Here is a 13,716-nt window from a genome sequence, read left to right as displayed (position 1 = left end):
TTCCACCTTTGGGTAGAGCAGATCGTTGGGTACGAGACTAATAAGGAGGGAGACAAAAGTGGCGGTGAATGCAATCAGGAGGAGGAGGAGGAGAGGAAGAAGCGAATGTGATCGAGGAAGGAGAGGTGGGGAGGCCTGTCCCCACGCTTCACGTACCCACGCGCCACCTCCTCCGTGTAGCTCTCGTACCCTTCCTTCCCACACTTGTTCCACATCTCCATCGCGTACCTGCTGTCCGCGTAGTACGCTTCCGCTCTCCTCCTCGTCTTCCTCCTCCTTTTCCTCTCCTCTTCCTCTCCCTCTCCCTCTCCCTCTCCCTCTCCCTCTCCCTCCCCTTCCTCCTCCGCCGGCTCCACCACCTCCACCTCGATGGGACGCCTCTGGTAATGACCGCGAGATGTGCCCTCCAGCTCGTCCAGCAGGGAGAGGGCGCGCCCCGACGAAACCGAGTAGAGCTCGCCGGACACGCGGCGCCCGCAGCCGGGGAGGTCGAGGAGGAAGGGGACTCTGTAGGGCCCGCAAACTAGAGGGTACCTGATGGAGGTGCGGCACCTCCCCAGGAACGCAGCCTCCCCGGTGGCCACCAGCTCCTCCAGCACCCGGTGATTGTGGAATCCTTTCTTCAGCGTGCCGTAGGTGAACACCATCGCCACCTCCTCCTTCACTTCCGACCCCATCCCCCTCCGATCGATCGATCGGTCCTAATTATTTCTTGGACGAGAGAGAGAGAGAGATGGATGGATTGACGAATGATTCTGCAATCTGCTTCGGTTTTTCGAGGAGTTTCTTTGGGTTTGTTTGTTGTCTGTCTTGTCTTGTCTTGTCTTGTCTTGTGGTGGCTGGCCTGGGCTGAGAATGCGAGGGTTGGATTTGACCACCTTTTCCCCCTTTTCTTAATTAATGATAGTCAATGTCTTCGGCCCGTCCCCTCTTTTTTCACGGAAGTTTCTAATTTGTACTTGCCCTTAATTTGTTTGACGAATTTATGAATGTACCGAGAATCCACGGGGACACCACTGAGCAGGGAGAGTTTTGAACCAGTGACCTGACGAGAGATAGCACGCCCCTCAACCAACCCTTATTTATGAATGTTTGAATATGAATCAACGAAAAAATTATATTTAAATTCGTAAAAGGATATTCATTTTTAAAAAATTGAAAATTACTTTTATAAATATAACCAGCTTTCGACGCTTAAACCGGAAACTCTATATCCAACGCTCATTCTTGGGTCCTTGAAAATGTGGTTGGATCTAGCGGTCGGGGTTGGGTCTACCGAGGTCCACCGAGGGCCATGTCCCTCGAGACAAGGCTCGGGACCTCGAGACAAGGCTTGGGACCTCAAGACTCGGTTTGGGTCCATTAAGGCCGGGCTCGAGACTTCCGTGCCCATGCTTGTGCTCGGAATTCCGGCGCCTTCGCTTGAGTCCATTCGGTGCCTTCGCTTGAGTCCATCCGGCCCCCTCTCATGGTATGATGATCTAAGTTTTCGCCAATTGAATTAATGAGCGGATTAGTACCTATTGGGCTGGTTTAGTAACGTTAGTGACGTTGGGGGATTTTATTTGACGAGTGATTAAATTCTAAAGTTTGATGTTGTAGTTGGGCACAGCTATTTGATGAAAACCGTTTGTGAATTATTTGGTTAAGCATTAGTGTTTGATATCGGTCCGACACGGAATTGGTTCAGAATTAGAGCGTAAAGGCCCCAATCAACCAGTCCCACCGGTCTTAATCTCTCACCTCTCTATTTAAGCCTCTCTCTCTCTCTCTCTCTCTCTCTCTTGGAAGTGCCCCCCTACCGAACTCTCTCCCTCATTTCCCTCATCCGCTTCGCCCAAGAGACGTCCCATGCTCTGACGTCGCCGTTCCATGCTCGATTCAAGGCCGGCGACAACCCGACCACCCTCAACCTCAACTCCTTCTCTGCTCATCTCGTCACTCGCCTCCTCTCTCTTGCTCGTGATGACCCGCGCGGCCAAAGAGGAAGAATGGACGAATCGAGCTCGTTTCAACGGTGATTTGACATCTGTTTTCTCTAAGAGTTAATCACGGGCAAGTAGATATTTATCCTTACTACTAGATTGCCTATTTATCGTTTGGTTAGATGCGGATTGTCGATTTCATGAATGGGTGTGCCGAATGACGATCGAGCTTGCATGGTGGGGAAATTGGAGTTTTTTTGTACGATTCATTGCTTGAATTAACATCTTTGGGTCATGTGTCAGCCAATTACACAAGCCAATCGTCCTGATTGTCGTATGTTTGAGTTGAATTGAAGTGGGATTGTGTAGGGGGAGTTTCGGCCCTATGTTTTGGAGGAAAGGGGATTCAATACTTGCTTGGTTTATCTGCCGGTTATGTGGTTGATATCTAGCTTGGAAAGATGGAAATCAAAGTTGGTTTGCTTGAATGGTCCTCGGTTTGATGCGGATTGGAATCGAGACTATATGAACGTTCGGTTCGATATGGTTTTGCAGCCTTTATATGTTCACTTTAGCTACTAGACCTTTGATTGTCTTGTGACCCATTCACGTTGATGTTCTGTAGCGACTTCTGGTTGGTATCCTATTGATTTCTTGCTTGTAAGTTGTCCTCGAATAAATTGTAAATGGATTGCCTAGTTGTTCACCTAGATCTCTTACTTTCTAAGCTTTAGCTCACTCCACGATTATTCCCTCTTTTCGAGATACCCAGGTTCCTGTGACTTCGGACGATAGACCGCCAACGAAGATGGAGACAATACTCTGGAGTAGACATCACCCTTTTAATCCTCCCAGTGTATTTTATTTTAATTGAGTAAAGAGAGATGTAAACAAACAGTTATCTATTACATATTAAAACAGTCGGTTGGTATGTGTGGATTTGTGATTGCGTGCTATACGGGTTAGGAAACCCTATGAGTAAGGCCATACCCTTTAGATGTCATGTCTGCGTAGCGTGTACATGCACTTGAATGTTCTGTATGGCCGCTATTCTTTTTTAGTATATCTAGTTTTTACGTGCGCCTTCTATTACGTATAATATGATATTAAAGCATAGCCTGTTAGGAATAAGGACGGGAGGAAACCTTGGGACGTCTCGATTCGTTACACTTGGGTCCATCGAGATCGGGCATGGGTTCATTGACGCCGAGCTTGGAACTTCCTATGCTCGAACTAGGTCGATGAGGAACCCCACCAACCTTAATAAACATGGGCCTCGACGCTAGGGACTCGGGCTCGACTTCGACAAACCCAGGCCCGAGCATGAGCTCTAGGGGCGAGCCTAGCCTTGATGGACTTGGGACTTGGTGTTGATATCTAGAACGGACTTAACCTGGATAGACAAGGACCGGGATGCCCAGGACCCCAACTTGGCCTTGATAGACCATATAGCACAAGCATTGTAGCTCCGAGCCCGGCCTTAATGGATATGAATCGGGGCATTGGGGACCTAGTCTCGGGCGCCAAAGACTTGAGCGTCGGCATTGATATCGATATCGGGATCCCGAGCTTAGTCTCGATGGACCCAAGTCAAAGAATCGGTGTGACATCTCGGAATTTAGAAGTCCGTTAGAAAAATTATGAATTCCAGCATGGAAAATAAATTTGGATTTTGAGTATTAAGATATGCTAATTGAATCCTTTCGAGACGTCAGCTAGAAAAAAAGTTAAGTTAGACTAGTCAAATGTCGACTTGTGCTACCGAGACCCTTCGCATTTGAACCTAGCCTTGACCGAATCCTAAATGTGAAAATCTTAATTTTGCCCTCGGTTGATTGAGCCAAATGACTATCGATACCCATTTTATCAAATTACCAGTCTGTCCCTAGATTTTATTTTGTAAAACAAGAAAATTGAATTTTTAAAAGACCCGCAGGCCCTAGCCCCCTCCTTGCTGACGTCAACCGCCATCATCCCCCCAACAAACCCACGTGATCGGTCCCACGGTTGATGGAGATTCAAGTTGAGATATGTTGATACAGAAGGATACTTGAATTAATGGGGAGCAAACCTAATCTTGGAGCACACACGTGAGGAGGAGATTGTTAGAATGCATGTGTGAGTTGTGTTAGAGAAGTCCCACATTGGAGAATTAATGTGATGTGGGGTAGTTAATATATCCAAATTGGTCTGCAACTCATTGATTTAAGCTTTTGAGTAAATGTGGGTTCAACTGGATATATTGACGGATTTGAACTTGTCTTGGGTGGTAATTATGTCTCGAGTTTGAACTCATATACGAAATGAGATATTTATAGGAGTCTTGCAGAATGGTGGCAATTTTGTGAATACCAAATGTGACCAAGATGAAGACATGACTAGTCGTTTTCTTTTGGCAAACAAGAAAAGAAAATAAGGTGGGGCCTCGAAAAGTAATTAAAAAAAAAGCAAATAAAGAAAAATGAGGGTTTTGCTTTATTCCTGCAGTAGCCGTACAAAACAAAAGGTACGGACTTTTTTTTTTGTGGTTTCTGGTTCTTGAGCCGTATAAAAGAAAAGCAAAGGAGCCGTACAAAAGTGACTTGAGCGGCATACAAAAAAGAAGAAGAAGACTCTAACATCGTGAAACAGCAAGGAGTCTTGAAGCTGCATAAAGAGGTTCGCACGAAGGAATTTTGGGAACACGGTGATTTTGTGTTTCGTGAGTTTTTATTATATCTAATTGTACGTTGTTTTATCCGTAAACACTTCGGGTTTAGGTATAATCTAGGTGCGGGAAACACAAGCATATTGAGCGATTGTAATTTCGATTCTCCGATTATAGTAGATTATTCATGCTAGCTCTCCCCGTGAATACAAGTACCGATATTCGAACCAAACCACGTTATCTCTTATGTTCTTTATCGTTTCTCGTTATTTCTCTAAGCTTTTTACATTGACTTATTTGCAAGATCCTGGTTAGTTTCCGCGCATTAATATTACAACACCCCTTGGTGCCACCGCGACCCACGATGTCGACCCGACGGCCGCTAGCCACCACCTAGCCGAGCTCGTCGTCAATAACCCCCAAAACCCAAGACCCCAACAGACTGCGCAATCGAACCCCATGAACCAAAACCACCTTGGACCCGAACTCGCGACCCCGATCCCAAACCCAAGCCCTAGCCGCGCCGACCCACTGTTCTCTGTGGACCCCCACACCGTGAGCCACCCTCGTCAATCCGACCATTTGCCACCGTCCTCGGACATTCCGGCTAGCCGTCCGAACCCGAACTCGTGTCGTTGCCGTTCCGCGAACGTAGTTCTTTGTCGCCACCGAGCCTAAACCATCATCGATTGCCGGAGTTCATGAGTTAACCCCTAAACTCCGATTAGGGCATTAACTACGTTTAAGGATTAGATTAATATTCGTTAATTGCCGATTAGTGTAATTAATTGAGGTCGAGTTAAATTAGTTATTGCGGTTAAATTAGATTAACCATGGTTAAGTTACGGTAATTGTAATTACTTTAATTTAATCATGGTTATTCATTTAACCGCGGTTAGGTTAAATTAATCATAATAACTTTAATTTAACTATAGTTATTTTAATTTAACCGTAGTTACTTTTTAGCTAACTGCATCTAGTTTAAATAACTCAAGTTAAATTAATTAATCATTATAAGATTAATTGCCTGAAGTTGGATTAGTTAAATATTGTGGTATTATTTAAATAGAGTTGGGATTAATTAATTGAGATAAGTTAATTGATTAAGGCTGGATTAATTAATTAAGATTAACTTAATTAATTTTAATTGAATTAAATAATTAAATAATTAAATTTTTTTGGCCGGGATAATTAATTTTTAATTGATTATCATTGGGTGATTATTATTAGATGTTTATCCGCTGATTGTTGTATACCATGATTGTGTGGTGATTGATCATCCTATTGATAGATGCAAAGTCTAGTGAATAATAAGTGTGATCATGTTGTCATGTATGGATTGAATTTTAAGCATGAAAAGTGGTCTTGAGCCAAATTTTGAGCATGACTATGTATGCATTGAAATTTTAATGCAAAGATATAAACTGTCTTGATTGTTTGGCGTGCTTGTGTGATAATAAAATGAATACTTGGTATATTCGTGCCGTCTTGCCTAGGTTAACACGATTTATCAAATACACGATAGTCCGTGACGTCAGGCTGATCGGATGTCGATCGCAGCTTGTGATGGACCGATGCTCCCCATAGAATGCCCGTTAGTCGTGTCGTGTCAATCGGAATCATGCGACTTAACGGTTGCCATTGCCAAAGGAATGGAACGGTCCTTGGCTTTGCCAGAAAAGCACAAACTGTCTAGTGTGCCAAGCACCAACAATCTAGTGTGTCGAGTCGAGTGACATTTACTAACTGGAACACGTGTGATACATTGTGTGTGGAATTGTGATGAGTATTCTGGTTGTATGCCTTAATTTGTGTGCAATTGATGGTCGTGATATGAACTGTTAAATATGTAGACCAAGGTGGGGTAAGCTTGCATGTGTTTAATGATTGACTATTGGGTTGTGCCTAATCATGTGATAGATAGAGCGTCGCGAGAGTCGCACACTATTGAACTGCTATTGACATTGTCCTACGTGTTTAGACCACCCCGAGCAAGTCAATGTCCCGCTTAGACTTAGGTGTTGACTCATTGATATTTATTTCTCACCCCGTTGTTGTTGACCACATTTCAAGACCAAGGGAATGGAGCAGCGCCGGGTGAGGTTCGGAGTTCCTATTCACCAATCATTCGATATCGAATACCATCTCGTTCTAGGTCCGGTCCGGGTCCGGGAACGTTATGTGACGACATTGTGGGTAGAGAAGGGGTTGGGGTACCTAGTGCTCCACCGCTTCGTAGCCCGGCATGTGCGTTAAGGCGACTGTTTCTACTGCCCGATCTAGGGGATTCGAAGGGCCGCCTACTACGGCCCCTAGATTCCATGCCTAGGACTTGATGGATATCGATATGCCCGACGGAAAGGTAGTGGACCCGACTTAGACTCGGATTGCGACCTGGTTACATCGCCCGACTTCCACCCTTCGGTAGTTGTAGGAGAAGTGGCTTTTTGTAAGACTCGCGATGGTAGATGTTGAGGTTGACATAGCCCCCCTTTTTGGACTCGATGTGATTTTAACTCTGCCCTGACTCGCCTATCTTTTGTTGGTCTTAGGGAACCATCCCGAAGTATAAGTTAATGTGTGTATTGCTCTGTAGGGTTAAAGGTTATTTGCTAAGGGACTGAATATTTTTCTGTTGAGCCATGGTTGTGTATCCCGCTTTCTTGTCCCCGTTTATTGTGTTGTCCGGGAGTAAATCGTTTCCGCATGCGTAATTAAAAATAAGAAAAAATAAATAAATGGGTCGATAATGTGCTTGGAATGTTATCTTTATGACCCGAGGTGATTTGGTAGGGTTGTTGCCGGTCTGGGGATCGAGGCGTGATAACCCCACCCAAGGTGGTATCATAGCAAGGCTAGCCCGATCCATTTGGTCTTCGCCCGAAGTGATAAGAAGCGTTGGGTTTTTGGGATAGCTAGTAGTATTGAAATACTGTGTATGTGTTTGTTATTTAAGCTTTTAAGATTGTATGCATGAATTCTCATTACGTGTTGTTTGGGATGAACATGGCTCCATAACCTACCCGTAAGATGAGCAATCGTAATGCCGGAGCTCCTAGAGGAGGAGTAGCTCAAGAAGATCCCTAAGTGGATGGAATTCTACGGGCACTAAAGCCCTAGGTAATATAGTTGGTCAGCAAGTGAGAAATCAAACCGCTATTGCTGTCGCTCCATAGGAAGACCCGTTGGCTGGAAACGGGAATGGAGGGATGTACAAGCTGGTAGAGCAATTTTTGAAGCTTAGACCGCTAAAGTTTTCTAGAGTTGATGATCCCGAAGCGGCCACCCTATGGATTAAGGAATTAGAAATAGCTTTTGCACTACTGAGGTGCAACGAGGAGGATAAGGTGACTTTGGCGGTTTATCGCTTATAAGGAAATGCCAGCACATGGTGGGAAGCCTCCCGAGGAAGGATCTTTCTCGAGGATACTGTCCCGGTATGGGATGCCTTCATATAAGCTTTTTATGGCAAGTATTTCTCCGATTGTGCTAGGGAGCAGAAGATGACAGAGTTTATAAGTCGGTGACGTAACCGGAAGTCGGTAGATCGGTACGAGGCTAAGTTTTCCGAGTTGTTGAGGTATGCATCCGGAATGGTTGCGGACTACGTTGACAGCGCAAGAAGATTTAGAGATGGGCTGAAACTCGAGTTGAAGGATTAGCTGGTACCGTTGAATCTAAAAGATTACAATGAGCTTTATGAAAGGACTCAGCTGATAGAGAGAAATATAACCGAAAGGGTTGCCGTATTAGGATCGCGGATTGTGCCCTCCGATAGAAATGAATGTCAATTTGGCGGAAGCTAATGTCGGGAGGAAGGGCGACCATGCCACCTAACCGGAGAAATGCTGTGGGAAAACCAGCACCCAACCTCAATGGAGTTTGTTAATTATGTAACCGAAGGCATGAGAATGCCCCTTTATCCTTTCCGAGGAGGAGCCTGTTTTGGATGTACTCGGATGGGCCACCCGGTTAGAGACTGTCCACAGAGAAGAGCAGGAGCTTTGGTGCTGCCGCAACATGGATGGTAGCTACGTGGAAAAGCGCCACAGAGTAGCCATAACCAACCTCTAGCACAAGGAATGGTTTTTGCGGTAACCGGGGAAGAGGCGAATGATTCGGCGACCGTTACGTGTATGGTCTTCTTGCATGATCATGTTGCTTATGCGTTGTTTGACCCTAGAGCCATGTACTCCTTTGTTGCTGAGTAGTTTGTCAAATTAGTTTAGATGAGTCCGGAACCACCGGAAACCGTTTTCAAGATTTCTACGCCGCTAAAAAATAGTGTAGTGTCGGTGGTAGGTTGTCCTGGTTGTAAGTTGATGATAGGTAGTTATGAAAGAAGAATAGATTTGATCGTGTTGGAAATGTATGAATTCAATGTTAATGTTGGTATGGATTGGCTTATAAGGCAGAGAGCCACAATGGATTGTTATCGTAAGATAATTCGGTTTAACCCGGTAGATGGGATTAGTTTTGAGTTTGTCAAGAATTGAGGTGGAACATCAACCTTATCGATCTCGTCATTGGAAGCGACTCGTTTGTTGGAAAGGGGTTGTGAAGGATATCTGGTGACTGTAGATAATACATATGTTGAAGAGCTAAGGATGGAAGACATCGCGGTTGTGTGCGAGTTTCCTAATGTATTTCCACGGGAGTTGCCGTGTCTGCCACTAGATAGGGAGATTGAGTTTGTGATTGAGCTAATCCCTAGAGCGGAGCCGATTTCTAAAGTCTCATATAGGATGGCGTTGTTGGAACTTAAGGAGTTGAAGGTGCGATTACATGAGTTATTGGACAAAGGATTTGTCCGCCCTAGCACATCACCTTGAGAAGTGCCTATGTTGTTTGTCGGGAAAAAGGATGGATCGTTACGCCCGTGTATAGATTACGGACTACTCAATCGAGTGACAATTAAGAATAGGTACCCGTTGCCAAGAATTGACGATTTGTTCGACCCGCTTCAAGGAGTTTCGGTATTTTTCAAAATCGACTTATGGACGGGATACCATCGTTTGAGGATTCGGAAGGAGGATATACGGAAAATGGCATTTAGGACGCGTTGTGGTCACTATGTATTTACTGTAAAGCCATTTAGTCTAACAAATATACATGCTGCTTTTATGGATTTGATGAACAGGGTGTTCAAGGAGTATTTGGATAGATTTGTCATAGTATTTATTAACGATATCTTAGTGTATTCGAGAAGTTATAAGGACCATGACCAACATCTAAGGACGATATTATAAACCCTTCGAAAACATCGGTTATACGCCAAGTTTTGTAAGTATGAGTTTTGGCTGACTCGTGTAGCATTCTTAGGCCATGTGATTTCTAGTGAAGGAATTCAATGGATCCAACTAATATCGAAGTAGTCATGGATTGGCTAAGACCGACGACGATGAATGAGATTCAAAGTTTCTTGGGACTGGCGGGTTACTACGGACGATTCGTGGAAAGGTTCTCTGCTATATCCATGCCACTTACGCTAGTGTTGAAAAATGATGTGAAGTTTGAGTGGACGGATAAGTGCGAGCGTAGTTTCCAAGAGCTAAAGCATGAGTTGACTACGGCTCCTGTCTTGACGATACCGTCCGGTCATGGATGATTCGAGATCTACAGTGATGCGTCACATAAATGATTAGGCTGTGTTCTTATACAACACGGAAGGGTAGTGGCATATGCATCTCGTCGCTTAAGGCCTCATGAGTTCAATTGTCCGACGCATGATCTAGAGTTAGCAACTGTCGATTTTTCCCTTAAGATCCGGAGGCATTACTTGATTGGCGAAAGGTTTTAGGTGTATACCGATCATCAGAGTCTAAAGTATTTATTCTTCCAAAAGGAGTTGAACATGAGGCAGCGTCGTTAGATGGAGCTGCTTAAGGATTATGACTGCGAGATTTTGCATTATCCGGGTAAGGCTAATAAGGTTGCAGATGCTCTAAATTGAAAATCGTTGATTGCTCAATTACTAGTCAAAGAATGGTGTCTTCTTGAAGAAGTGTGAGATTTAGATTTTAAAATGGAAGTAAATTGCCTGTCGAGCCTCGTAGCTACGTTGAGAATTGAGCCGGAAGTGCGGGCAAGAGTTAAGGCCTTGAGTCGATGAACCCCGCCATTCAGAAGATCCTACAAGAGGGTGCGGCTAAGCGAAAAATTGACTTCCAAGTAGCCGATGATGAGATACTAAGGTTTCGAGGACGATTATGTGTGCTTGATGATAAAAGTCTAAGAGAGGAAATCTTGTTTGGAGCACATCGCAATAATTACAGCATTCATCCGGGTAATATGAAGATGTATTAGAATCTGAAACAACATTTTTTGTGGAATGGTATGAAGGCCGACATAGCCAAGCATGTGGCGAAATGTTTAACGTGCCCGCAAGTCAAGGCATAATATTGTAAGCCTAGTGGATTGTTACAGCCTCTTGAAATTTCGGAGTGAAAGTGGGAGCATATCACAATGAACTTTGTAATGGGACCGCCAAGGAGTCAGAGAGGCAATGATTCCATTTGGGTTGTGGTAGACAGGTTGACGAAGTTTGCTCATTTTATTGCCATGCAAAAAGATTTTACTTTAAACAGGTATGCCGACTTGTATGTGCAATAAATAGTAGATTGCATGGAGTGCTAGTGACGATCACTTTGGATCATGATCCCAAGTTCACTTTCACATTTTGAAAAAGTTTACAAACCGTGTTAAGAACGAAATCATAGTTTAGTATGGCCTATCATCCACACACGAATGGCCGATCTGAAAGGACGATTCAAATACTTGAAGATATGTTAAGAGCATGTATTTTGGATTTTAAAGGCAGTTGGGAGGAATAGCTTCATTTGGTCGAGTTTGCCTACAATAATAGCTTTCAAAGAGTATTCGAGATGGTACCATTTGAGGCATTATATGGTACAGCTTGCAAGACGCCAGTGTGTTAGAACGAAGTTGGTGAGAGAAGTATCATTGGCACCGAGTTGGTGCAACAGTCCTTAAAAGCTATCAAGGTCATTAGAAAAAAACTCAAGACTGCTCAAAACTGTTAGAAAAGTTATGCGGACAAGAGGCGCGGACCTTTGGAGTTTCGGGTGGGAGATCATGCATTCCTGAAGTTGTCGCCTATGCGTGGGATATCTCGATTTGGCTAGAAAGGAAAGCTAAGTCTAAGATTTGTGGGATCGTTTGAAATTTTGGAGCGGATTGGAAATTTGGTGTATTGTTTTATGTTGCCATCGAAACTTGCTCAAGTGCATAACGTTTTCCATGTATCGATGCTGAGAAAGTATGAGCCCGATCCAGCTCATGTGTTGAGTTTTGAGGAAATTGAAGTGGATGAACGAGTCTCGTACGTGGAACGTCCGGTGAAGATTGTGGATAGGATAAAGCAAGTGCTTCGGAAAAAGATAATTCTGTTGGTCAAAGTGATTTGGCAACACCATGGAATTGAGGGTGCAACGTGGGAAAGCGAAGAAGTGATGAGGAATTTGTACTCTTTTCTTTTTGAGGAAATGTAACAGTGGTTCGATTTCGAGGACGAAATTTCCTAAGGAGGGAAGAGTTATGACGTCCCGGAATTTAGACGTCTGTTAGAAAAATTGTGAATTCCAGTGTGGAAAATAAATTTGAGTTTTGAGTATTTAAGAGACGATAATTGGATCGTTACGAGGCGTCAGCAAGAAAAAAGTTAAGTTAGACTAGTCAAACGTCAACTTGTGTTACCGAGACCCTTTGCATTTGAACCTAGCCTTGACCGAACCCTAAATGTGAAAATCTCAATTTTGCTCTCAATTGATTGAGCCAAATGATTACCGATACCCATTTTACCAAATTACCGATCTGCCCCTATATTTTATTAGTGTAAAATAAGAAAATTGAATTTTTAAAACACCCGCGAGCTCCACCTATTAGAGGTATAGCGATCCGCCCTAAGAACCAATCAAGGTTGATACTCTAACATTAGTTGTAGATTAAGTTGTGTCGAAAAACGACCTTCGCTATACTTAGGTAGTCATAATATGTTACTAGAGACCGCTTATAACTTGTGAGCCAAAAGAGTTTTAAGCACACTGCTAATGTTTAGTGAACCCACTTGGTTGCACACAATAGTGAACTGAGTTTATATTTTCTCTGTGCCTTGATCTACTTAAGACGTAGATTTTAATTTATTTTCCTATTATAAATATCTACGCGATTGTGTATGTTATGAGATAACGATGAAATGCACGATTGGAGATAAATAGTTTGGCGGACCCGAATCGCCCGGCCCCACTTCTTTTATTACGCGTAAATATTGAGGCTATATATATAGACGTAGAAAAACCTTAGAGACGTCTATGAGAATAAAAAGAAAACACAGAGAGTCGTTCTCTGTTTTTGAGATCTTTGAGAGAGTCTCGAAGATCAAAAAGGCAATCAAAGAGGAGGAGCTCCAAGATCTATAAGCTAGCACTTGGATTGTTGGAGACTTCGGTTCGTGTGTGTGGATACCGGTAGAGGCGCAACACTTGGGGCTCTAATCCGGACGCAACCGATCGTTAATTTAACTTTGATCTGCAAAAGGTACGTCTTGAGCTTCTATTGATTTCAATATACACATGGATCCTGTCTAGGGTTTCGGTTTAGATTTATATTCCGCTGCGTTTTGACAATCCCGATACCCCATCACCACCCCCCCTCTTTTTTGACTTTCGATTGCCCCCTCCTTGTTGACGTTAGCAGCTATCATCCCCCAAATAAACCCACGTGACCGGCCCCACCTTCTCTCTCTCTCTCTCTCTCTCTCTCTCTCTCCGTACTACCGTGCGGACCCATACCCCTCACTATCATTTTCTTCTTCATTTTTCCTCTTCTTCATTGTTTTTCTTCTACGACTTGCCCCTCCCCCGGTTCACCTTGCCCGACCACCACCGCCACCTGCATCACCACCACCCACACCACCTCCATTTGATGCCTCTACCTGTCGAGCTCTAGCCGCCGCTAAGCCTCGGCTAACCCAATACCCCTCTCGGCCTCCTTTGTCCGACTCTGCTAACCAGCCCGTAACCCGACGACCGGCCCGTAAGCCGTCATTATATCTAGCCCGCATTCGCCCGCTGTGCTCTATTTTGTCCCCCCCTCTCGTGCTGTCGCGACGCATGACGCCTACCC

The 13,716-nt window shown here is 44.2% G+C and overlaps 1 protein-coding gene across 1 annotated transcript; it reads right to left on the bottom strand.

Moving 5' to 3' along the window:
• Positions 1 to 13: 13 nt before the first annotated feature.
• Positions 14 to 811, bottom strand: LOC125312671 (putative gamma-glutamylcyclotransferase At3g02910). The gene is made up of 2 exons (XM_048271604.1): positions 728 to 811; positions 14 to 693 (listed from the first exon to the last, which is right to left on the bottom strand). Exon 2 carries the CDS (start codon positions 675 to 677, stop codon positions 75 to 77), a length of 603 nt encoding a protein of 200 aa, XP_048127561.1. The 5' UTR covers positions 678 to 693; positions 728 to 811; the 3' UTR covers positions 14 to 74.
• Between the last annotated feature and the right edge of the window lie 12,905 nt (positions 812 to 13,716).

The sequence above is a fragment of the Rhodamnia argentea genome, chromosome 10, assembly GCF_020921035.1.
Source record: "Rhodamnia argentea isolate NSW1041297 chromosome 10, ASM2092103v1, whole genome shotgun sequence".
In the NCBI taxonomy this organism is placed as follows: domain Eukaryota; kingdom Viridiplantae; phylum Streptophyta; class Magnoliopsida; order Myrtales; family Myrtaceae; genus Rhodamnia; species Rhodamnia argentea.
This window is presented reverse-complemented; position numbering and strand designations above follow the sequence as displayed.